The sequence below is a fragment of the Sporobolomyces salmoneus genome, assembly GCF_050403485.1.
Source record: "Sporobolomyces salmoneus JCM6883 DNA, S_salmoneus_JCM6883_v1_ctg27, whole genome shotgun sequence".
NCBI lineage: Eukaryota > Fungi > Basidiomycota > Microbotryomycetes > Sporidiobolales > Sporidiobolaceae > Sporobolomyces > Sporobolomyces salmoneus.
This window is the reverse complement of record NW_027481136.1, coordinates 170,727-194,679: the sequence shown is the minus strand read 5'-3', so window position 1 is coordinate 194,679 and position 23,953 is coordinate 170,727. Positions and strand designations below refer to the sequence as shown.

Sequence of the window (23,953 nt, the reverse complement as noted above, 5' to 3'; positions counted from 1 at the left end):
CGACTGCAAGAAGCTCAGCACGAGTTCGCATCGAGAAACTCACCGGTTCTCGAGACCCCTCGCGCCTAGTCGTCCTCTCTCTCTCGCACCGAAATGCTCCGAATGAAGGAATCGATACAGTTACGTGTTATTTCCCACCCTTTCTCGAAACTTTCACCATCCTCTTCTTCCTCTCTTTCTCCTCCTCTTTCTGCTTATACTTGAGCCTGTCGCTCGGAGTCATCGAGCTCAGCTTTTGATCCAATTTCTCTTGTTCCATTTTCCGTTTCAAGGCGGCGGCATCGGCTTTTTTCGTCGCTTCTAGGGTTGAGGAAGCTTCGCGAAGAGGCTTCAAGAGTACGTCGAGAGCTTCGGATCGACGTTTCTTCTAAGCGCACATAAATCACAAACGGCGGATCGAATCAGTTCAAATGGGATGGCTCCTTGCGAGAGAGTTTTGAAGAGACGTACAGCTTTCGAGATCGCTACTTCCGGCACTAGCTTCTCTTTCTTGTACAAGACGTCGGCGATATTACAAGCGAGCGTAAGGAGGGATCGAGTAGAAGAAGCTTTTGAGCCCGGAGGTAATCGAAGGGTGAGGATTAAATGAGAGTCATCAACTGGTAAAGTCGGGTTACTGGAGATCACAGCCCGAACGAGGGTCAACACAATGAAAGCCAGAGGTGGAGCGAGGAGACGGATACTCACGTCGAATCTGGTTCTTCAGCTGGCATGTCCGAGATGACTAAACTTTTGAACCATTCCAATTCTTCACTCCCATCCTGCAGCGCGTCCTTCAAGCCAGTGACTTGATCGTAGAGTAAGGCGTTCGTGATGTCTCCGGATTCGGTCATAGCGATTAGGGTGGGAGAAATCGGTAAAGTTTCACTGAGTTTCGTGAAGGTTCGCTGGATTGTTCGAAGAGCAGCGAGTCAGTACAGCTCGACAGGCGGACACGCCAAAGTGAAGGCGTAGATCCGTGCTGAGCGAGGGCTACTCCAGTAGAAGGGACTTACGAGATCCCACCGAGATTCTCTGAGCTTTTTCAGTTGCTCTCGTTTCAGCACGGCGAAGCACATCTTTGCACCGGGTGTACCAACGGGAGGTGCGAGCTTGAAGTCTAGGACCTGTTTCGATTGGGACGTAAGAGTTAGAGATAGAATCAACGAGCCGAGAAACAGGAAGGAACGGATTAGATCAAAAACTTACAACTCGATTCGTCCTCGAATCATAATTCGGATCCAACGCCTCCCTCGCCCAATAATACGTCTTAGTAATCACATCATACCCCTTCAAATTGACCTTTGCCCACCCATATTCAATCCCCCTCCTGCCGGAAAAGTACGAAACGAACTCATCTCCTCCATCCGCTTTCCACAGTTCCTCCGTCCCGAACCCTACTCCAGCAAACTCCTTGCGTAGGATTACTTCGTTCTCTTTGAACCAACGTCGTGCGATCGATTTATTGCGTTTGATGAGGAAGAAAGTCGAAAGGAAATAGAAAATCAAGAAACCGAGGCACAATCCTTCCATCTGCAGTTCCCGTGGTCTTACTTTGAGAGGTCCTAAGCGGTATTCGATACCTTCGTAAGGTAGGGGGGAACCTGGAGGGACGACTTTCGCAGAAGAGATGAAATCTGATTCGTGTGCGGCAGCGGCTGGATGAGGCGAGGCGGAGTTGTCGAGGTGCGGCATCTCGCCAGGAATAGGATTCGCGGCATCTACGGTAGTCGGCGGCGGGGGAGAAGCTGTACCAACCGATCGAGATGATGAGATTTTGGAAGAGTGGGGAAGCGAGAGGGAGGGAAGTTCTTACCTGCGAGTCCATAGCCCCCGGTGCCTGCTATCAGACTGATCTGTAAGAGGCTCGTTCGGGGTCGCATCTTATTGATCGGTTCGGGAGCGAGCGAAGAGTTTGAAATCGAGGTCGCCGAAACGGCCCTCTCTGCTACGCTTCACTTCGCTCAGAATGACCAGCACAGGAGTCGAAGACGATACGCAGAAGCCGGGTATCCTAGCTAGATCCTACGCCTCTGCTCAGCTCGTGTAAGTTTCCCCTTTCTCTCCGCCCCACCGTGACTTCGATCCATGGCAATCGCTGAGCTCTCCCTGGATCTGTAGCTGGCGACTGAAGCACTACATTCCGACCGTCGCTACGACCGCCGTCCGCTACTACGCTTCATCCTACCACGAATCTTGGCCACTCGGAGTCGCTTTATTCGTCGCTCTCGCTCGATACTCCTCCGAAACCTCGAGAGCGCAAAGAGCTTTGAACCCGAACAAAGACATTGATGTCGTAGAGGAAACGCAGAAGAATAGGAAGAAGATCGAAGGGATGCTTGTGAGCGGGAAATTACCGAAAAATGGTGCGATTCGCGAAATCGAGTTCAAGGTGAGACAGAGAGGGCTCGGAGGGGTGTTGGAGGAAGCGGATAAGGAAGAAGTAAATGGTGAACGAGTGATCAAGGTGAGGTCCCGACTTTCGAGCCAAGCCGAGTGAATTACGAAAGATTGAGCTTTCTTTCGCTGTCCACTTCGTCAGGCAGAATGGTCCGCTCACGATTCAATCTTCACCACAAACAACTCTACCGTCACCGATAGAGTTATTCTATATCTCCACGGCGGAGCTTATTGTTTCCTTTCCCCGAAAACTCATCGACCTCTCTGCCTCCAACTTTCTCGAGAGCTGAATTGCCGTGTGTTGTGTGAGTCAAAGCTCTCCCACCCTCCGAGACAGTAGCGGAACGCTGACTGTGGCTCGAGATGACAGCGGTCGACTATCGCTTGTCTCCCGAGACGAAATTCCCTGGTGCCCTTCACGATGCAGTTTCTGCTTATTTCTACCTCACAGACGGTTAGGCTCGTCCATTCATGATATCGTCAGCTTCAGCTTGCTAACCCGTTCTCCTTCGCGTATAGAGCTCAAAATCCCTGCTTGTCAAATCCTCGTTGGCGGTGACTCGGCCGGCGGAAACCTCGCAACCGCACTCCTCCTCTACCTCCGCGACTCATCTCTCCCTTCCCCAGCCGGCGGTATCCTCCTTTCCCCCTGGGTTGATTTCACGACCTCTTTCTCGTCGTGGGACTCGAACGCTTCAACCGATTACCTCGCGATCGATAAGAACGATCCCCTGGTCCCTCAACCTCTCTTTGTTCGCTCCGAGGAGGATCTGATACATTCTTATGTTTCGCCTTCGTTCAGTGGGAGCTTGGAAGGCTTACCTCCGTTGATTGTGCTCGCGGGAGGAGGAGAAACATTAAGGGATGAGATAACTCTTTTTGCTCAGAGGGCGGATAAAGATGGAGTGGATGTTACCCATGAAGTTTTTGATGGTGGAGTACATGTCTTCGTTGCGGTTATGGAGAAGGGAATGGGAAAGAAGGGGATTGAGAACATTGGAGAATGGGCGAGAAAGGAAGAGAGGTTCGAAGGAGTGAAAAAAGTCGAGAGTGAAGGATGGAAACAAGTCGTGAAGGACCTCGAGGAGGCGTACGAGAAGAAACAAGCGACTCTACCACCGAAGCCAAAGAAGGAGGGAGAGGATGCGCGGGAGCAAGCTCAAGAACGATTCGTTTGGGAAGAATCAATCGAAGACGCTCCTCTAGTCAAACTCCGAGGTGACGCCCACCCTCTCGCTATTAAAGTAATCGAAGAGAACTCTCGACAACCCCATCGAAAGGGTCTCACGAAGATCGTTCGAGCGAAGAGGAATCCAAAGTTCAACGGCGGCTTACTGTCAAGGTTGCATCTCTAGACCTGTTTATTCATCGGATCATGTTGCAGTAGTATGACATTATTCATTCCTTTTCTTACTAGTGGAGAGCGGATAGTATCAATCAACAGCGAGAGAAAACGACAAACGAGAAAACAAAAACAACGAAATTCACATAACGACACACACCTCCCTTTCCTCTCCATCCTCGTCGTCGTCACCCTCGAACTGTACCCTCAATCCTCTCCCCGGCGTCCCATCCTCTCCTACTTGATTAACCTCGTTCATCCTCATCGCGATCAATCGTAACAATTGTTCTGGTAATCCGGTCGCGAATCGACTACTAGGAGGTAATCTCCCTTCCGCGTTCCTTCTTTTGATCGTCTCGTATTCAGAGACTAGGTTCGTAGTGTTGACGGGTTGTGAACTCGGGGAAGGACCGAAGATTTTGATGGAAGAGTCGATTCCGGAAACGGCGAGGAGTGGTAATCGAGGATGAGGTTGAAGAACATTGACGACTGTGGAATCTCGCTCGAAACAGTTTCAGCATTCAGTGGAATACCAATCAGATTCGAGGAAGAGCTCGCCTGAATCGTCTCCGGCCCAAATCCCGATACATTTTGAAGTCTCTTTCTCAAAGACAAATAAATTCCCATCGTCGCTTCCCGTCACGACCACGTTCCCTTCGAGTGCAAAGTTGACATCTTTTACCGTTTGGCTGTTCGCGTGACCGGTATAATGCGTCTTTGGAGCGACGATCGGAACATGAGATTGAATGTCGGCGAAAGGGTCTTCGGTCGGAGGTGGTGAGGACCAATCGAAACCGTCGCCATCTTCTGCTTCGACGGGGTCGTCGTCGGAAGCGGGACCGGGTTCTTCCTCCTCCTCGCTATGAGACTCATCTCCTACATTCGTCTCTACGGTCGAACTCTCTCGACGGACTTCCTCCTCTTCCTCCTCTTCGTGTGCAGGAACTCTCAATTCGACTCCAATGGCGTTCTCGTCAGACTCGACTTCCTGCGTTGTCGTTCCTTCGCTGTCCGATTGGTCGTCTTTCGCTTCTCCCTCGACTTTCGGTTTCTTCTTCTCGACTCTTCCCTCCTCACCCTCCTCTCCACTTCGTTTCTTGACCTCCGACCCGTTTCTCTCGCCGCTAGTCTCTCCCGACTCGATCTCCTCCTCCTCGTCCTCTTCCTTCGTCGGTTCCTCCTCCTCGACGGGTTCGTATTCGTCCCCATAGATATCGAATCGATAAATCCCTTTCTCTGAATACGATACGATCAAATCACTTGAATCGTACGGGTTCATCTTGACCGCTACGATACTTTCTCGAGCCTAAAGAGTCCCAAGCTCAGTCAGGACTCGCTGGCTCACGAGAGCAGGTGGGAAGAGAGGAGGGTGACTTGCGAATGGTTTCGAACCGGGTTTCGAAGGTACCCCGAACCTACGAACGCATTCTGTGATGTTACTTGCATGAGGAGTGATTGACCAATCTCGAATCATGGGAGTGCGTAACATTCGACGATCGTCTATCATCACGAATGAGTCGAGGAGATGTCAGTTCATCCAGCAGACAAAACAGGTAAGAGAGGGAGTACGTACGTAGATAAGCGAAAGGACTAGTCCCCGCGACAGTGAACAAATGAGGTTGAAGTTTCGACAAACTGAGTGAATACAACCTCATCTCTCTTCCATAATTCGCCAAAGGTTGGGGACAACCATCTCCCGATTCCCCTGAACCTCGATAAGCTCTCAAGAAACTCCTTTGACATCGATGAGTCGATCGCAAATCATGTTGACGCACACTTCCGTCCTCGGAACAGGTGAGAAACAGTGAAGGCGAGTAAGGTTCGGTCGAAATTCGCTTTACTCGGTCGCCGTGACAGTGGATGACTTGAGTACAAGCTGAAGTATGATGCGACCAGGGGAAATGAGAGGGAGAAGAAGGAGAAGAGATCGGGGTAGTCGAGAGAGAAGGATTCGTCGAGGATGAGAGGTCGAACACTCTAACTTTCGAATCTCCTGCGGCGGAGAAGAGTCGGTGCTCATTCTGAGGGGCCCAGCGGACCGCGAAGATGTTTGCCGTGTGATCTGTACCGTCAGGTGCTCAGATTGAGTTGCCTTTCTCTGCGAAAAAAAGCTTGCGACGAGCTTACCTGTAGTGATCGTCTCTGATAATCCGTACCCTGCTACGGGAGACTTCAATTGAGACTTTCGTGGTAAGTATCCCGGTTTCCAGATACAAATTCTGCGGGAGGTGGATCAGATACGAGCGATTCATTCACGAGAGTAGAGATCGAGCTCACTTTGTGTCGTCTCCCGCTGTGGCTAACCTCTCTCGGCTTCCCTCTTCCCAATCCATCGCGTTGACACAGCCAGTACTACTCCCTCAAGTAGGATCAGGTCAGCTAGACGACTTACGAGAGGATGGAGGGGGGATCTGGTCGACTGACTGTCCATACGCGCCCTCTACGACTCGATGACCACTATGATCGTTACTTGTATCATCTCCCAGCGTCTCTAGCTTTGTAAACTTGTTCTGGATCCAGTTGTTGGACGACAGCAGCGAATGGTAGATGGAAGTCGGAGGGAGGTGTGGGGACTGAAGAGGGAGCGAGGAGAGCAGAGACGGGTACGATGACGGTAGAGGATCTATCCTTGATGAGTATGCCAGCATGTTAGAGTCATTCGAGAGTTGTCGGCGCGAGTGGGAGGAAGCGGGAGTTTAACGACGATTCGCATCTTGCTTTGGTCTGTCTCGAACACCTTACTCGGCTTATCAGAGATACGAACAGTCACTCTATCTATATCTAGCTCGGCAGAAACAGCCCGAACGAACCTCTGCCGAACCGATTTCTTCAAGCCGACTCCTCGTTTGCGACGTTCTCTCTCTCTCCTCTTCTTCTGCACACCTGTCAAACATGGCTTCATTCTCTGAACAATCCTTTGATGCTCAAGGCTACTCTTCGAATCGACCGTAAGCCCTCTCAGCCAGTTTCGCGAGTTGAAGCCCCACTAATTCTCTCTTCCTCCTCTTCGCAGCTCTTACCCTCCAGCTTTATACTCTTACATAGCCGATTGTACTCGATCGCCTGCCTCTTCGTCGGACTCCCCCAGAACTGTCGTCGATTTGGGTTGCGGACCAGGATTATCTTCTTTCGGTTTCCTCGACCATTTCGACTCTGTTATCGGCGTCGAACCAGGTGAAGGAATGGTTCAAGTCGCTCGAGAGATTCTGCAGCAACAACCGAAAGACGTTCAGGAGAGGATGAGGTTCGAACAAGGCACAGCGGAGGATTTGAGCTTGATCGTGAAGGAGGATGCGAGTGTCGATCTCGTTGTCGCTTGTCAGTAGCGTCTGTCCGCTCTTTGGCCCTGATCAGGTCGCTCAATGGTAAACCTCGAGTAGGCACCTCGGCTCATTGGTTCAAAGATCCTCTCGCCGTGTATCGGGAACTCGCTCGAGTGTTGAAACCGAACGGTTCTTTCTTCTTCTTCGTACGTCTCGCTCGCTTCCTCCCCCCATACTCTTCCGCTGATCGTTCTTTGTCGAGACCGTCCAGACGTATAGCACCCTCCACTTCCCGCACAAACCGGAATTCGAATCCCTCCTCCCTCAGTTCAGCGACGAAATCCTCGGTCCTTACTGGTCCGAACCAGGTCATCGTATTTCCGAAACCCTCCTCGCTGCATATCCTCTCCCCTACGCTTCTAATTTCCCCGATCATGGCGTCGACGTGACAGCTCGATTCGATCCCGACACGTTCAAAAGGAGTTTCTTCCTCGTTTCGAAAGAAACTCCTCTACCTCCTTTGATCCCAAAGGAAGTCGAACGAGAAGGACTCGAAGTGGATAGGTTCGATAACGATCCCTCGAGGATGTTGAGAAGAATCTGGGGATTGGAAGAAGTAAAGAACTTGTTGAATACTTGGTCGGCGAGTCATTCTTGGAACCAAGCTCATCCCGGTCGAGATTGTGCGGGAGAATTCGTCGAGAGATTAAAAGAGGCGGGATGGAGAGAAGGGGAAGAACATGAAGTTGTGTGGGAGATTGGAACTCTTTACGGCAGGAAATCGAATTGATCTGATGAGTGACTCTCCTCGAAGTGATTTGAACTGAAATGAGGGTTGGAAGTTGTATTCTTTGAGAGTCTTATTTGCAGCTGTAGAGAAGAGAAGTAGAGCCTGTGTTACCGAAGAATGAATGAGAGAGAGAGAGAGTACAGATGGAAGAGAGAAGAAAAGGGAAGGGAATGTGAAGTGATGTGATGTGCGGTAAAACAAAAAGGCAATCGTGTGCAAAACGGCGAATGATGGGTAAGAGAGGGAGAAAGGATCTAGGGATCAAGTGGGAGAAAAGAAAGGCGATACGGATGGACGGAGTTGAAAACAGAGAGGGGAAAGAGGTGGATTAGATGGTTTACAGGTCACGACCTTCGTGAGCTTTCTGTTCCTGTTGACGATGAATACCATGTGTGTCAGCGCTCGAGTGTTACAGTGATGGAGCGAGAGAGAGAGTAAACGTACCTTGTGATCTTGCGAGTGTTTTGAAAGGTCGAAAGCTTGTTCGAGGTATTGTTCAATTTCGAGTTGATGTTGCTTCTTTGATCCAGTAGCGATCGAGGAACTGTAGATGACAACAGTGGAGTGAGCTCAATGTGTCGAACGGCGAGAATAAAGAAAGTGGCTCACGTAGGAGATCGACCAGCAAAGTAAACACGACGAGACTTGTGGTTCTCAGTTTCCCGCATAGCAGTCTAGCAAGATTTCATTCATCGTTCAGTGTCAGGTTCGCACTGAAATGTAACGAGAGAATCTCACCTCGAGACGAGGTTGAACGTAAGTCCAAGCACCGTTGTTGATCGGTTCTTCCTGACACCAGTAAGTCGTCGCGTTCGGGTAACGGTCAAGATGAGGCGTGATCATATCGTAAGGAAGTGGGGAAAGTTGTTCAACTCGAGAAATCGCGATATTGTTCAATCCACGTTTCTCTCGTTCGGCGAGAAGGGTGTAGTAAACTTGTCCCGAACAAAGAATGTGTCGAACGACGTCTTCGGGAGCGGCGAATCCTTCCGGTTCAGCTTCGGGGATGTAGCGTTGGAAATGGGTATCGGGACCGAATTCTTCAATCGAAGAACGCGCTTGAGGGTGACGGAGAAGGTTTTTCGAGAAGAAGACGACGAGGGGCTTTCGGTAGTCGCGGTGGATCTGTCGTCGGAGGGCGTGGAAAATGTTGGAAGGGACGGTAGGGTAGACGAGTTGAAGGTTGCAATCTTGATGTTGACGAACGAGCTTCTCGGGAGTAGGGTAGACGAAGGGGTGGTCGTCGCAGAGTTGGAGGAATCGTTCGATACGAGCCGAGGAGTGTTCGGGACCTTGTCCGTCGTAACCGTGAGGAAGCGACATCGTGAGTCCAGATCGTTGAAGCCATTTTCGTTCTCCCGAAGCGATGAATTGATCGATCATGATTTGAGCTCCGTTTGCGAAATCACCGACTGCGAAACAAACTCGTCAGTCTGATCCCGCGAGTAAACACGAAAGAGTATAGTGAACTCACATTGAGCTTCCCAGATGACGAGAAGAGCGGGATCGACGAGCGAGTAACCCAATTCGAATCCGAGAACACCATACTCCGACAAACTCGAGTTGCAGATCGTAACGGGAGCTTGATCCTCAGCGAGGTGTCGAAGAGGGGTGTAAGTTTCGTCGGTCTTTTGGTCGTGAAGGACGGCGTGACGTTGCGAGAAAGTTCCACGTTCGACATCTTGACCCGAAACACGAACGTGAACCTTTTCGAGAGCGAGGGTACCGAACGCGAGAGCTTCGGCAGTCGAATAATCGATGTTCTTTCCCTCTTCGACCGAAGTACCTCGAGTTTTCAGGATACGTTGCAAGTTTCGGTGAACGGCGAATCCTTCGGGAGCGGTCGAGATCGTCTTTCCAACGTGCTTGAGCTTGTCGAATTCGACTCCGGTCGAACGAGCCTCGAGAACGTTCTCCTTGAGTTCCCTCGGGGAAGGGAATCCGTCCCATGCCGACGAGAGCCATTCCTTCGAAGTCGGTTTGTAATCTTTACTCTTTTGGAACGACTCCTCGAGTAATCCCCAAACCCACGACTTGTGCTTCTCAGTTTCCTCCTCCGTGAACGTCTTCTCCTTGACGAGTTGTTCGTTGTAGATCGAAAGCGTCGTCGGTTTGTTCTTGATAACTTCGTACATTTTCGGTTGAGTGAACATGGGTTGATCTCCCTCGTTGTGACCGTGTCGTCGGTAACAGATCAAATCGACCACGACGTCCTTCTTGAACTTCGCCCTCCAATCAGCCGCGAGTTGACAAACGAACGTGACGGCTTCGGCGTCGTCTCCGTTGACGTGGAAGATCGGAGCATCGATTGCCTTTGCGATATCAGAAGGGTAAGGAGTCGAACGACCTTGGGAAGGGTTCGTCGTGAATCCGATCTGGTTGTTGACGATAATGTGGACCGTTCCTCCAGTTCCGTAATGAGGAAGATCGGCGAATCCCATCGTCTCGTAAACGACACCTTGTCCAGCGAACGCGGCATCTCCGTGAAGGAGGAGACCCATCGACGTACTCGTATCGGCGTTTCCTTCGAAGTATTGAAGCGCTTTCGTTTTTCCGAGGACGACGGGGTCTTCGGCTTCGAGATGGGAAGGGTTCGCGACGAGGGAGAGGGCGACTCGTTTACCGTTGGGCGTAGGTCGAACGTAATTCGCTCCGAGATGGTATTTGACATCGGCGGCGGCCTCCTCGTCGGGATTTTGCGAAGGGGCGAATTCGGCGAGGATAGCTTCGGTAGGTTTACGAATAACGTTCGCGAGTACGTTCAATCGACCACGATGGGGCATACCGACCACGACCGAGTTGACTCCGTGGTCGACGGATCGATCGATGAGGGCCTTCATTCCGGGAATGAGGGATTCAGCTCCTTCCAAACCGAAACGCTTCTCGTTCGGGTACTTTGAGGCGATGAATCGTTCGAAAGAGTCGGACCAGACGAGTCGGTCGAGGATCGCACGTTTCTCGTCGGGAGAGTATTTCCAAGGTTGAGGAATTTCGACTCGTTCACGAATCCAGTCGCACTCGTCTCGGTTCGGAATGTGAATGTATTGAATACCGACAGATCCACCTGATCACGAAATAGTTTGTCAGCTCTTTTGCTCGTGAAGGCACGGTACAAAAGAAAAAGAAAACAAACTGTAGATCTTTTTGCAAGTAGCGACGATTTCCCTCAAAGTCATCTTGTTGGTCGAACCCTGTTTGAACCTGGGCAAGATACCCGCACCCAATTCGAATTCCTGATCGAGATCTTTCTCGGTCCATCCATAATGTTCAATCGAGAGTTCGGCGGGACTTTCCGCGGGCGAATTGATTCCTAACGGGTCGAGGTTCGCGATCGCGTGACCACGAACTTGGTAAGCACGAACGAGGAGTTGAACCTACAGTAACATTGAGCGGTTCAATTGTCAGTTTCTTTTGTCGCTTTCCGCGGCTTGAATCTCTCGGTCTACGGGAGCAAAGGGTCTAACTCACCTTCATGTGATCCTCGATTTGTCCGCCTTCGCCAGCGAGTGCGACTGGGGCAGCACCTTCAATCGCATCGATAGCGACTGCAGGAGGAGGTTGGAAAGCGTCTTGAGATTTCAATCCTCCATCGAGTCCTTTGAAGTAAGCTGCCCACGAAGCGTGTACCGAAGAAGGATCCTATTCAAGAGATCGTTCAAGTCAGTCAATACATTCGGTTCGGCTTCGGAAAGGAATGGAAAGGTTCGGGATAATCACGCGGAGAAGCAAGAGAGAGAGAAACAAGAGGGAGGAAGGACTAACCTTTTTGAACTCTTCGTACATTGAATCAATGTAGAACGAGTTTGTACTGCTAGCGAATCCATCGTTCCCTGAAGGAGAGGCGCCAAGATGACGAGTCGAAGAGAGGGAAGAAACCGGAGTAGTCGAGAATGATCGAATCGAGGGAGGAGCTTTACGAGTCGCGAGTGAGAGAGGTCGACGATGGGCTAATGCCCTGGCCGAACGTGAAAGCATGCCGGACAATGTGTTGAGGGAGGGAGAGGTGGCGATCAAGGGAGAGTTTGGAGAGAGTTCTGAGGAACGTCAAATTCCGGGGCAGTGTTCCGCTCGTATTTACATACACATTAGGAGTAGTACATCGAGTAACAAGATAATAAAGATATCTAGGAGCGAGAGAGAGCTTCCGAAATTAAAGCTTCACTCAAATCCCACAATTCTCTCTGTTTCGCAACGTCGTTCCCTCTCCTCGGTTCAATCGGGGTATTGAACGGTACTAAATAAGCTCCCCTATGAGTACTCCTCGCCGTGAACGTCAGTGACCGAGTTCGGAAGCAGGCGAATCGAAACAAGACGAAAAAGAAAGGAAAAGCTTACCAAAGGTTCTTCTTCTCGACGTCCTCATCGGCCACCGCATAAACCGAGCTATAAGCTCCTTCATCGATATCGATAAATAGTTTCGTTACGAATCCCGGAACCGGGTTCTCATCGTAAAGCTGCGATTTGACGAAACCCGGGTGCACAGAGAGCGATTTTACTTTTCCCGAAGTGACCCTCCTGTTGAGCTCTTTCGCGAAATAGATATTCGCGAGTTTCGAGACGGAGTAACGGATCCACTTTGAGCCGTAAGTTCGGTTGATGTCGGCTTTCGAGTTGAAGGAGAGGGAGGCGAAAGGGTAGAGGGAAATGAAATTGTGGGCGAAGGAACTGAGATTGACGACTCGACTAGGGTGGCCAGTGAGCTAGGGATGAGGGAATGAGTGTCAACGGAGGAAGGTGGCGCAGGGTAAGCGTTAAAGAAGCTCACGTCGGAAGTCTTTTCGAGAAGAGGAAGTAATTTCGTAACGAAGAGGAAGTGTCCCAAGTGGTTGACCTGTTCGCTTCGAGCACCCCTGCTACAGCTCGTGTAAACGTGTGTTGAGAAGAGAGCGAACGAACCTGGAATTGTTGTTCGATACCATCCTGGACAACGAAAAACGAAAACTTGAATTCTGCGAATCTCGGTCAACGTCTCGAAATGGCTCACCTCTGTTAACTCATGCTTCCACGCCATAATCCCCGAATTCGTCACGATCCCATCCAACCTCTGTTCCTTCCTCAATACTTCCTCTGCGCTCTCTTCAACCTGTTTCAGACTATTCAAATCCAACCTCACGAAACTCAACCTCTCCCTCATACCCTGATCCGCTGGATTCGCTTGAACGAGTTGATCGATAGTTTCCTGTACTTTCGATTCCGTCCTCGAAGCGATAATGACTCGAGCTCCTCCCTTCACGAGAAACGCTGTTGAACTGAAGCCATCGATAAGAAACGACTCTGGAGTGCCGCGTTGGCTTTGCGAATGACGGGAGTCGAACAGAAGAAATCGTTGAACTCAAACTGCGAACTCGGCATCGTCGTGAGAGATTCGAGGATAGTGATTGCGTTCGGGATCAGGTGAGAACATAGTCGCGGTAGAGAAGAGTTCGAGATGGACTTGACACGAGTCGAAAGGAGTTCCCTGAGAAACCATCAAATTTAGCGACTCGATTCTTCGGTACTTTTGCAGGTACGGCAAGAGTTGACTTACACTCCTTTGTGAAGGAAGAAGTATCGAACGTCGTCGTTCCTGTCCCACCAGTTCTTCCATTCTTCTGCGAGATCTGGCTGTAGGATCCCATCATTCGCAGGAGGGAGAAGGAATGCTTTCACGACGTATTCGAGCGCTGCTCGAGCGACTTGAGTTTGTTTCGAGTGGTGTATGGAGTTGTGAAGAGGGATCCTGTGCGAAGGAGAGACCTGAGAGCGTTGAACGTTGAGAGCCGAGTGCTAAACGAAAATGCGAAACTGAGCACCTCGAATCGTAAACGAAGGAAAATCGCAGTAGACTCGCTCTGACTATAGTATTCCAATGGGCCCTTCGTCGTCCGTGCTAGATACTCCTGCCATCTCTCCTTGAACCAATTCTTCACTTTTTCGACGATCGCCTCCTCCTTCAACTGGGCTTTACTATCCGCTTCCCCCTCCACCTTGTTCCTCTTTGCGCATTTGACCACTCCATGTAACCTCCCAGCATTGATGAGAGTTTCGAAAACAGCCTTCAAAGTATGAAGACTCGTATGAACTTCCCGTCTGTTCCTCTCCAGCGCTTTCATTCGTAGATACCGGGAGATTCAATTATAATGGTGTGTAGAGATTGATCAAGTCGGCTAGGGGGCGTGCGAGAAACCGAAGGAGTGGGAGGAGGAAGTGAAGCAGCGATGTCAGAGATCTTTGGTCAAGGTCGGTTTGGGGTTGCTTGTCGTCGCGAGTGGTTGCTTGGACTCTGATTGCTACCCTCCGAGGGAATTGGCCGCCATTGTGAAGGGTCGAAAGCGAGTCGAAGGAAATCGAAAAAGTTTCGACTTCCAAAACTTTCGACCTTTCAAATTTGAGGAGGTATCTATCTACCAAGTCTCTCGTGCGCGAATGATTGTCACAAAGTCTCGCTGCATTCGACGACATGGTTCGAACGAGAGACGAGAAGAGCGAGCAGAACGGGAAGGAATGTGCGAGTGTTGCAGTGAAGAATGAAGAATGAAGGCAAGGAACGTGTGCGAGTGTTACAAGACAATCGTAGTCGAGGTCACCCCCTGGTATAATGGAGTACCGGATGAGCCGTGCTCCTCAGCTCGTATCTTGATGGGTCTAATGACTCGACGACTCAAGGTAAACGCTGAGCATGATCTCCTTGTCTGCAGCGGCGAAATCAGAGCAGGGTCAGTTTGTGCGTGATCGGTTGCGACGGCTTCAGAAAACGTACATTTCCGCGCATCACCATCAGCTTCGATCGCGACAATACTTTGAACGCCGACATTTGAAACGAGCGATACGACGATATCGTGGTGAGAGGAACCGAGCATTCCCTGCGTGGAGTGTGTAAGAAAGGTGAGTCAGCGCTGGAACGCTCCGAAAGGAACCGAGCACTCACGATAATGTAGTTCAAGACTTCTCTCTGTACTTCATCCGAGAACGAAGACGATAGGGAAAGAGAGGAAGGTGTAGACGTGTTGGCTCGAAGAGGCGTTGACGTCGACCCTATAGAACACCTCGCCATCGTTAGCGAGAGCGAAAGTCATTAACGAAGATGCGACGAACCCTCTTCAAACTGGGTGGTCTTGGGTTTCTTCGACCGTTTCCTGTTCGCGTCTTCATCCTCGTCGTCATCGCTGATCACGATGTCAGCTCTACGCTTCTCTTTCCCTTTCCCGCCAACCAGTTTGCTCGATTTCGCTTTCCGTTCGTCGACTTGATCGCCTCGACGGCGGGAGGATTCGATCGAGGTCCTCTCGCAAACGATTTCGAGATCGTCATCTGAAGATTCAACAGCCTTGTGGGAGATGACTCGGGGTTGAGAGGACTTCGGGCGAGGTTCAAGGATGTCGGAGGAAGAGGAGGAAGTGTTCGAACGCGAAGAAGAGGGAGTGATCGGGATCGACGACGAAGAAGCATACGGAGTCGAGGACGAGGACATGTTCGAAGAATCGGCACCAACGACATCCTCCGTTCGCGAGATTTCATCCAGGTAAGCGATCAAATTGGCGAGAGTAGGGTTGATTCCCTTGACCATTTCTCGCCTGGAAATTCGAGACATTCGTGAACTACGATCGAAACGGGTAGCGCGACGACACTCACAGAATTTGGTCGGTGAGTCCGTAAGAGCGGTAAGCGTGCAGAACCGCCTCAAATCTGATGGAAGAGACAACGAGCCAAGTCAGTTTCGGATCGACAATGTTCGAGAGCAGGACAGAAGGGGCTGAGCTGACCCCCAGAATGAAACTCAGATGGCGTAGAGCCAGCACCGTTGTGGTTCCGTCAAGACCTCCGATCGAGACTTGATCGATTCCTTTCGCAACGAAATCTGCTTCGGAGGTTTCGACGGCGACGGCTCAATCACTCCTCCTTCGCCATCGTCCGTGTTCTTTGTACTTATCGAGAAGCCGTTGGGGTAGCTGTCGTTGTCGTTGTCGTCGTCGTCGTCGTCATCGTCATCGTCGGGGAGAAGCCGAGTTCCTCGTCGGCGGAAGAGCGTTTGATCCATTCGGGCGAGCCGGCAAATTCCGAACAAAACTTCTTGTTCCGCTGCGACATCGGTGTTCGATTTAAAGAGTTTCGTCGGTTCTTCCGCGACATTCCGGGCGCGTTGAAAAGGTTGGGGTTGGAAAACGCGATCGATTGCGTCAAGTACTCGAGTACGTATCGGGTTCTCCGGAGTCGCAAAGAAATGATTCGAGACATCGAACATGTTCCAGAACGATAGGCCGATTGATCGTTGCAGGGACTGTAGGGTTCCGCCGAAGTTGATGATCTTAATCGGAGAGGGGACACGATTCGCGTCGACGAAGGGTAGATCCAAGCGAGCTCTACGAGTTGCAAATCGAGGGCGTCTGTCGTCCGAGAGGCGACCAGCGCGACGTCCGGCGTCCCAGAGAGCTCGTTCGTCGATTCGGGAGTTTGAGAAAGTGATGAGGGGTCGTCGACCTGCGGTAAGCGACGAGACAACCCATTAGCAAGCGCAGGGAACCGAGCACGATTCTTTTCGATAGGCTTACCGTTGCCTGTCATCAGATGACATGCGTCGACGAACAAACCGAATCCTCCGTGCTTGACGACGACAGGTGATCCAGCTCTCATCGAAGTAACCATCGCGAATCGCTCTCCACCGGTCCTGACAACGTAGCAGGTCTGTTCCCGAATGAGCCGCACAGGGTCAGCGCTGGAATCGATTGAGATGAAAGTGAAGAAATGAACGGAGCTCACACAATCTTCCGAAATTATAGACATGTTTCGAATTCCGGACGATTCATTATCACTGACGTTCACATCAAGTTCAAGATCGCAAACGACGGGGATTTGAGGCCCGTCAACGCTCAAAATCCCCAATTCGTCGACGAGGCCTTTTTCTCGCAGAAGTTTGATCAAGTAACCCGGTTCTTCCTTGCTCTTTGCGTGAAGCATGTCGACAATACAACGAGGGGGAAATCTTGAGGACTTGATGACCTCGAACGAGAACGAGGTCGACGAAGATTCGAACGAGTCCGATGATCTGACATCGTGAACGACCGCAATCGAGCGACCGATCGGGGATCGTTGCGGGAGGACGACTTGTCGGATCCCGGCGTTGAAGATGATGTGATGGAGAGGGTAAGAAGCAACGAGTAGATCCGGAGGAAGGGTCGACGGAGTTATCTGTGGAAGAAAAGAGACGAGATCAGTTGCCGCCAGAAATAGTTTATATTCTAGTCTGAAACGACTGACCATGTCGCTTGTATCGCCCGACCAACCCTTGAGCGTTCTCAGTATTCTACCCGGATCCAGATCACCGGCGTGCATGGGGGGATCTCTCCAAAGTATCATACCGATCACGCCCCAGTTCGAGAATCCCGTCGCGACGTCCAGTACGGGACGGACCTGACGAAGGGTCCACTGTGGAAAGGTCCGAATCAACTAAGCTCGGTCCTTGCTCAAGGCCAGCGAACGACTTACTCCGTAACTTGCAACGCGAGAGATCGAACCAGCGCAAAGCGTTCGCGCGAGAGTCTTCGCTTGTGACGAGCCGATACTTGCGAGACCCTGTACTAGCATTGACTGATAGTAACGTTCGAGTTTATGCTAGTCTCCAGAATACCCAGTCAGCGGTCCGCTCAATCTGAACAGGAATTTGCGCATCACCTTACAAGTTTTTCGTGCCCATGTTCCTTCTCCATTAAACTCAGGATCGACTTCAGTTCTGGGAGAGCTTGTACTGCCTTGTAATCCTCGCGAGCATGATGGTCGTCGGGAGAGTCCGAAGTTGAAGAAATCGGAGACCGGAATTCGTGCTTCGGGATTGATGTTGCCGTGCCAGTCGAGGTCCCTGATTCCTGCCAGGCCCTCAGTTGCGCTTTCCGAGCTGACGGCATGGTTCCGGAGAGGGGAGTTGAGAGGCTAAACCGGGAGCGAGTGGAGGATGAGAAAGAGTCGGAACAGGAGACGAAGAAGGGGCGAGAGACGGTGAACGATTGTAATAGTGGAACTTGGCGATCGAAGTCGACCGAAAGGAGCGTATAGGCGAGATAGACGAGAAGGAGACGAGTCGGGAGACTTTTCCATTGAATCAACTTTCCATCCTTTTCCAATTTCAATTTTACTTTACTTTCAACATTCAGACGCCGAATCTTCATCTCGCATGTACGCTTTGAAAGCTCAATCTGCCACCAAATGCAATAGGGGCTTGTTAGAATCGCATTCATTTCGGGAAGATCGCATTCATTTCGGGAAGATCGTGAAGTAGAGATGGAAATCATCAGGAAAAAGCTCACATTATTCAGAAAGCGTCTCCGACAGCTTTCTCATGCTCGGATCCCAATCGAATTGCCCTCATGCCGGATTCTCTGGTGCGAGAAACAATCGAGACCTCGAAAGAGCAAGGTTTGACCGCCAGAAACGATCAGTTTGACCGCGAGAGAACAACCTGCGGCAATATGCTGCGCGGCTCGCTATCGAAGGTATCTATCAAAGAGCTCGAAGGTAGGAGTTAGTATAGAATGCGCGCGGAAGTGGTGCAGAAGCGTCGACGAACAGTAGAGCGATGTCGAATTAAACTCGAACCCAGCTCACGACCTCCATCATCAGTGCACCTCTTCAGTTGCCTGCAAGTCGTCACGACTTGATGGTCGAGCAATGGAGAGTAGGTGTCGGATCGTAACGGCGAAGAGTCGGTTGGGGAAGTGTTGGGGAAGTGTTGGGGAAGTCTCGAATCGGTCTCGAATCAACAGAATAGTCGGTACGGCGAGCTTGTGTTTCGAATGCTTCAGTGTAGGCGTTACTGTATCGAGTCGACAGACGAACGGAACAGGGGAGGGAAGCAATATTGCTCTTTCATCTCCGCATTTCGTGGAAAGTGCAAAGTCTAATTCCGACTCCTCCTGCCTCCGGTCTCGCTCTCTTTCGCCCCATCGACCTCTCGAAACACTGCTGAGTCGCCGCTGAAACCGGTCTATCAACTTTCGACTGAAACCGATCCCTCGTCTCTTTCCGCCTGGTCAATTCGCTGCGCTGCCCGTTTCCTTTAGACATTCACATTCCAGCCCTCTCTTTCGCTTCGTACCTTGCGAGATCAGATTCCGACCTACATGGGCGCCGACAACAGGCTGGCGGGCTATTGGGCAAGGTATAACGTTTCGCAACCTCTGTTGGACCCGACGCAAACAGTAGTTTCGACCGCTCAGTATACACGAAACGGTGCTCCGATCGGCTCGGTTCTCAGCCAACCGCACATATTGTCTGCACATTGCTGAACAACTAAGACTCTTTGGAGAGAACCTCAGTGAGTCCCTTGCGCCAAATACCTACTTCTCGCAACTGATTTTTTCGCATCGTAGACGTAGATACTCGCACAGAATCCCTCGTAATTCAGTACTGGCTTCGTTGACGACTATGCTGACATGGTCAAGACGACCTTGGTCGAGTCCCTTCGCCCCAAAATTCGAGAGGGAAAAAATCGGCCATGGGACAAATTCTTCTTCTCGTCTTTCGTCTTCTCTCATATCACACACACTCGCTTTCGCGTCGGTTTCGTCTACTCGTTCATTCATTTCACGCTTTCGAATACCCAGAACATCACTCTCGCCCCGATGGCGCCACGTCCAAGTGCCCAGACACTAGCCAACGAGCGCACGCTCTACCGTCGGAACAACAACGCTATCGGAGCGCCTATCAGGATCTATCAGACTCTATTCGCGAACACGGACGGTATCTTCAATGCCACGGCTAGCCAAGGGTGAGCAGTATCGACAGAGTTTGATCAGTAACGTGTTTTGCTGACGCGTCTGCTCACTCTCACCCGATAGAACGTTGACAGAGGTGTACGCCAGATGGCTCGAAGAGGAAGAAGGAATCGCTTGCGCTGGTCTCGTCCGTGCAGCTCAAGGCAGGGACAACTTCACCGCCATTCTCGTCAACAGCAGAAACTCACTCGAGAACCTCGGACCGATGCATTTCAACTTCCCTCGATTGATGCCAGCACCTAAATCAGGAAGGGTTGGCAAGAGTTGGACGGAGGTCGACGACAGAGGCAATCGGGTCGCGAAGAAAACCCAATACCCCATTTTGCCCCTTCTTCCGAAAGTCGACCCTCCGACTGCCTCGTTTCGACGACTTTGTCGAGTCAACGGAGCTCGTGTTCTACCTGGTTACACTTACAGGTTCGTCATGTTGGGACATTTTGAAAGTGGGGGAACAAACGGTGCTGTCAACGTCGGAGCTCTCCGCACTTTATGGAACGGGATGGAACACGTCAGTCTGATCCATCCAACTCAGCTCGTCGCCCTCCGATATCTCAATTCGCGAGTCGTGTGTTACAGGCCTCGAAACTTCTTATCAAGAAATACTTCGAAGTCGATAACTTCGATTTCGACTTCGATCACCGGGTGTGTCTCCCTCGTCACGAGGGCATTCCTCACAAGGCGGTTTGTCAAGGTGACGAACTGGTAAGTCGGTCGCCTATGCTGTGATCAAATCGAGAGCTGAGGCTGAGGCAAACTTGCTTTCTGCAGGATGCCTACTTACTCGCCGTCGGATTATCGAAATACATGATACATGTCTCACCCACCTTCACCACCCACCTCACCGGTCTCATTCGTGTCGACGACTGGCTTCCTCAACTTCTCTCGTCTCGCATTCCAGACGGCAACCGACTTTTCATTCATTGCTGCGAGGCTTCTCTGATCATCACCTCTCTGAAGACTTTCGCCGCCATCGCATTTGAGTATCGAGCACGAACTGGTGGAAGCGGTCGCAAGGTCATCATGACCTTCGGCGTTTTGGCGTGAGTTTCATTCGCTTTGCTCGCAGCCAAATCTCGACAATCGGCTCACGGTTTTGTACCTCGTTTCGACAGTGAGTCTGGAGGTCCAGCGTTGGAGATCAATCCGACCCTTCGTGACCAGCTTTTCCACGTGTCGTTCAGTGAATTGGCGATGATGTGGGACAGTGCGAAACACGAAGTTTGGTGAGTCGCTTTGACCTCGCATTGCCTTCGCGTCCGAAGACTGACGGGTCACGGGTGCGCGTACAGGCCCCTCTCCGTAGCCAGACTTATCGAGATTGGCCTCGAGGACCACCGCGCTCGCATCGTCAACGTGTTGAGTCGCATGGTCGGGTCGAAGGAGTCCAGTTACAGTATGGGCGCTTCCTCCCGGGACGCTCCTTTCCCGGGACTGAACATCTAGTTGTCCTGCGCTCTTTTGGGTTACATTCTCTCGTTCTAGTTCTTTTGGGTTACATTCTCTCGTTCTATTTCTTCTCTCGTTTTGGATTGACCTTGACTCTGATAATCGAGTTGCTTCTCCTTCTGTCGCTCCTCTCTCCAGTGACGATGTAGACTTTATCTTTGAGAGATCCTGGTGGGAATCGAGTACTGGGGTCGTAGGGTGTCGACTTGTTCGCTCGGAAGCCCGTGATTGTTGAGAGACTCATGATTGGAAACGTTTGAAGGCGATAAGAGTGAGAGAGCGGGGCGATAGTAGTTGAGGAGTAGAGTGAATGGATTGGAGGGATCGGATCAGGTCGAAGTGTACATTCAGGAAAGAGTAGCACAAGGTAGCCGAGACAGCGTGAGAAGCTTATCCGAAAACGACAAGTTCTCTTTCGGAATGACGATGACGAGCAATTGCTCTCTCTGTGCACTCTTCTGCACAGCGGAGGAGGCAGAGCATTGCCGTTCGTCGAGGAGACGGAAAGGAGACCGAAAAATTCTCGCAAAAAAGAACACTAAATCTCCGAGAGCTCGAGTAACAGCTTGTCTACGGATATGAGCTAAGGTGCGTACCACCGGCTGGGGTACTTTGAAACGAGGAAAGTCGAGTCACTCCAGCAAATCGAGAAGTCGGAGCCGAGAGGAAGAGAGTAGACGAATTCGCGAAAAAAGCTTGGTCCGTTTGACGGCGTTTCCTCCCGTCCACTCACTCAGCCGTGCGGCATCCTGCGCCTGACCGTTCTATAGCTGGACCGAGTGTATACCTGATCGTGAAAAAGCTCGCGCCTGCCCGCTCCCAGATTCATCGCAAAGTTGACTTGCTCCGTTCGAAGCGAGATTTCGTGGTACTAGCGGGTCCCTTCTCGTCCTCGTCCAACGCCAACACCTCGATGTTGACGTTTCCGTCCAAGTCTCATAGTGAGGTGCCGCAATTTCAGAAGGAGGAGAGGTTTCAGTAGCGGGTTGACAAACTTCGTTTTCATTTTCGTTCTGACTTACAGGCGAAGGAGGCGTTTCGAGTGTTTCGATCGAAGCGGTCTAGATGTACTCGAGGACTGGCTGAGTGAGGGCTGTTAACCTACAACTTATGGAAGGAGGGCAACGAGTTGGCGAATCTCCACCGCACAAGAACGGATCAGCTTGAGTCGTCGTCGTCCTTCACTTGGATCTCGTCTCAACAATGCCGACGGAACTCTCAAGACAATCTGACGAACAATGAGAGAGGGGGAATGTGAGCATGATCGATTTCAGGTAACAATGAGAGACGGCTACGAAGGAAACAAGATAGAAGTGATGAGTTTGTCACGCCGCTATTAGTGCTCGATCGATCATCGTTACCAATCCCTTAAGAGGCGACTAGAACAATCTCCTGAAGGAGAGTATGATCAAGAGTGGAGGGGCGTCGCTTCGGTTAAAAGCCCCCTTCCCCTTTTCAGGAGAAGGGAGATTGATCTTCCAACTACTTTGTTAAAAAACGATCTTCCCATAGAATCACTTAGTCCAAGTATCCAATCAAGGAACTTGAAAAGAGCGCCTCTCTTCGAAAGAGAGAGGGGGAAGGATTAGGCATAGAGTGGTGTTTAAAGGGGGTAAGGGGAAAGGGGAGGGGATGACCGGAGCGAAGTGACCAGAGCGCACGGCGAGAGAAGAGAGAAAAGAACGAACCGAGAGAAGAGCTGGATGAGGGTGAGGAAATAATTTTGACAACAAAGACGTGTACTGATTGGCAAGAAGAGAAGTTAAGACGACGACGACGACGGACGAGGTGCGTTTAGATCTTGGCCATGGCAGCGACATCGGAAGACTATTCACGTCACACGAGTTCATCAGTGACGATGCACAACGAGAGAGACAGAAAGAGAGAGGTGATTTTACTTGAACGTAATCCTCGAATTCGGCAATCTCATCTTGAAGTTCATCGAGCGAGACAAGCTCGTCCTCGACGACGACGGTCATTTGAAGCTTCTTGATACCGTAACCGATAGGAACGAGTTTCGAAAGTCCCCAAACGAGTCCGGGCTTCTCGATCGAACGAACAGACTTTTCGAGTTCGGCCATGTCCGTCTCGTCGTCCCAGGGCTTGATATCGAGGGTGACGAGAGACTTGGCAATAGTCCTAGAGGGAGGAGAGTCACGGTGAGATGGAGGAAACAGTGAGGGAGGGAGAGAGAGGAGAAACTAACTTGGGCTTGTTAGCCTTCTTGGCAGCGTATTCAGCGAGACGTTGTTGCTTGAGTTTCTCAGCCTCCTCGTCGACTTCCTCATCAGAGGAACCGAAAAGGTCGACATCATCGTCGTCCTCCTCAGCGGCGGCAGCCTTGGGGGCTTCAGCTCCAGCCGAAGTCGAAGGACCGTAAGCGGTGTAAGCCTTCGAGGCGTCTCCGGGGAGGGTCTCGTGTTCGGCAGAGTACGACTCGATGTGCTTGTACCAACGAGCAGAGTGAGGGTAGGTAGTCGAGGAAGGAGCGGAAGGGAGAGCCTTGAAGACGGCAACGTCGGCTTGCGAGGGAGTGTATCTATCAAACGAGACCGAGGCAGGAGTCAGTATCCAACTCAGGTGAGACTCGAGTGGTGTAGGTCGTTCGTTCGTCTGTTGTTTGAATCAGATAGCTTGGAAAAAAATAGAATTGGTTTCTTCAACGTTTTTGTCGGGGGTCTTACTTCCCTTACTCGGAAACACGGACCAAAGCGACATTTTCATCCCTTTGTAACAAAACGGAGAACGAAGTACTGTGGAGGTAGATGGAGAGCTCACCCTTCAATGTAGGAAACGTGAACGAGGTGGTTCTCGAGGGCGGAAAGGCCGGCAGGGGTAGTGAACTCGGGGAATCCCATTCTATACGGGCAAGCTTGATCAGCTTTGGTTTTGAGTGGTGGAGAGTGAAGAGCAACTCACTTGATAATCGATTTGATGAAGAGGGAGAGAGAAGAGAGGGAGAAGAGAACCTTTTTTTCAAGAGAGAAAC

General features: G+C 51.0%; 9 protein-coding genes across 9 annotated transcripts; 3 read left to right on the top strand and 6 right to left on the bottom strand.

Moving 5' to 3' along the window:
* Window positions 1-127: 127 nt before the first annotated feature.
* On the bottom strand, window positions 128-1,862 carry JCM6883_004545 (CCDC47 family protein; the record flags this gene model as incomplete). Its single annotated transcript, XM_076632548.1, has 6 exons — window positions 128-367; window positions 451-616; window positions 688-887; window positions 996-1,106; window positions 1,189-1,727; window positions 1,796-1,862. 6 exons carry the CDS (start codon window positions 1,860-1,862, stop codon window positions 128-130), a joined length of 1,323 nt encoding a protein of 440 aa, XP_076487520.1.
* An 86-nt stretch (window positions 1,863-1,948) lies between these two features.
* On the top strand, window positions 1,949-3,734 carry JCM6883_004544 (alpha/beta hydrolase; the record flags this gene model as incomplete). Its single annotated transcript, XM_076632547.1, has 5 exons — window positions 1,949-2,025; window positions 2,101-2,446; window positions 2,522-2,684; window positions 2,750-2,833; window positions 2,899-3,734. 5 exons carry the CDS (start codon window positions 1,949-1,951, stop codon window positions 3,732-3,734), a joined length of 1,506 nt encoding a protein of 501 aa, XP_076487519.1.
* A 129-nt stretch (window positions 3,735-3,863) lies between these two features.
* Window positions 3,864-6,369, bottom strand: JCM6883_004543 (uncharacterized protein; the record flags this gene model as incomplete). The annotated part of the gene is made up of 7 exons (XM_076632546.1): window positions 3,864-4,210; window positions 4,280-5,027; window positions 5,145-5,221; window positions 5,295-5,783; window positions 5,849-5,940; window positions 5,999-6,073; window positions 6,146-6,369. 7 exons carry the CDS (start codon window positions 6,367-6,369, stop codon window positions 3,864-3,866), a joined length of 2,052 nt encoding a protein of 683 aa, XP_076487518.1.
* A 244-nt stretch (window positions 6,370-6,613) lies between these two features.
* On the top strand, window positions 6,614-7,774 carry JCM6883_004542 (class I SAM-dependent methyltransferase; the record flags this gene model as incomplete). Its single annotated transcript, XM_076632545.1, has 4 exons — window positions 6,614-6,669; window positions 6,735-7,039; window positions 7,102-7,190; window positions 7,247-7,774. 4 exons carry the CDS (start codon window positions 6,614-6,616, stop codon window positions 7,772-7,774), a joined length of 978 nt encoding a protein of 325 aa, XP_076487517.1.
* A 337-nt stretch (window positions 7,775-8,111) lies between these two features.
* On the bottom strand, window positions 8,112-11,749 carry KGD1 (alpha-ketoglutarate dehydrogenase KGD1; the record flags this gene model as incomplete). Its single annotated transcript, XM_076632544.1, has 8 exons — window positions 8,112-8,144; window positions 8,219-8,318; window positions 8,384-8,448; window positions 8,513-9,186; window positions 9,249-10,838; window positions 10,908-11,148; window positions 11,243-11,413; window positions 11,537-11,749. The coding sequence occupies 8 exons, from the start codon at window positions 11,747-11,749 to the stop codon at window positions 8,112-8,114; spliced, it is 3,087 nt and encodes a 1,028-aa protein (XP_076487516.1).
* A 149-nt stretch (window positions 11,750-11,898) lies between these two features.
* Window positions 11,899-13,866, bottom strand: JCM6883_004540 (uncharacterized protein; the record flags this gene model as incomplete). The annotated part of the gene is made up of 8 exons (XM_076632543.1): window positions 11,899-12,022; window positions 12,110-12,474; window positions 12,540-12,605; window positions 12,671-12,694; window positions 12,759-13,048; window positions 13,120-13,232; window positions 13,302-13,510; window positions 13,567-13,866. The coding sequence occupies 8 exons, from the start codon at window positions 13,864-13,866 to the stop codon at window positions 11,899-11,901; spliced, it is 1,491 nt and encodes a 496-aa protein (XP_076487515.1).
* Window positions 13,867-14,398: 532 nt separating this feature from the next.
* Window positions 14,399-17,652, bottom strand: JCM6883_004539 (uncharacterized protein; the record flags this gene model as incomplete). Its single annotated transcript, XM_076632542.1, has 11 exons — window positions 14,399-14,445; window positions 14,514-14,616; window positions 14,682-14,788; window positions 14,849-15,327; window positions 15,386-15,439; window positions 15,553-16,231; window positions 16,303-16,435; window positions 16,511-16,939; window positions 17,009-17,176; window positions 17,237-17,362; window positions 17,428-17,652. The coding sequence occupies 11 exons, from the start codon at window positions 17,650-17,652 to the stop codon at window positions 14,399-14,401; spliced, it is 2,550 nt and encodes an 849-aa protein (XP_076487514.1).
* Window positions 17,653-19,365: 1,713 nt separating this feature from the next.
* Window positions 19,366-20,961, top strand: JCM6883_004538 (uncharacterized protein; the record flags this gene model as incomplete). The annotated part of the gene is made up of 6 exons (XM_076632541.1): window positions 19,366-19,511; window positions 19,582-20,026; window positions 20,095-20,220; window positions 20,287-20,558; window positions 20,631-20,741; window positions 20,808-20,961. The coding sequence occupies 6 exons, from the start codon at window positions 19,366-19,368 to the stop codon at window positions 20,959-20,961; spliced, it is 1,254 nt and encodes a 417-aa protein (XP_076487513.1).
* Window positions 20,962-22,758: 1,797 nt separating this feature from the next.
* Window positions 22,759-23,822, bottom strand: EFB1 (translation elongation factor 1 subunit beta; the record flags this gene model as incomplete). The annotated part of the gene is made up of 4 exons (XM_076632540.1): window positions 22,759-22,791; window positions 22,863-23,103; window positions 23,171-23,503; window positions 23,743-23,822. 4 exons carry the CDS (start codon window positions 23,820-23,822, stop codon window positions 22,759-22,761), a joined length of 687 nt encoding a protein of 228 aa, XP_076487512.1.
* Window positions 23,823-23,953: the final 131 nt, after the last annotated feature.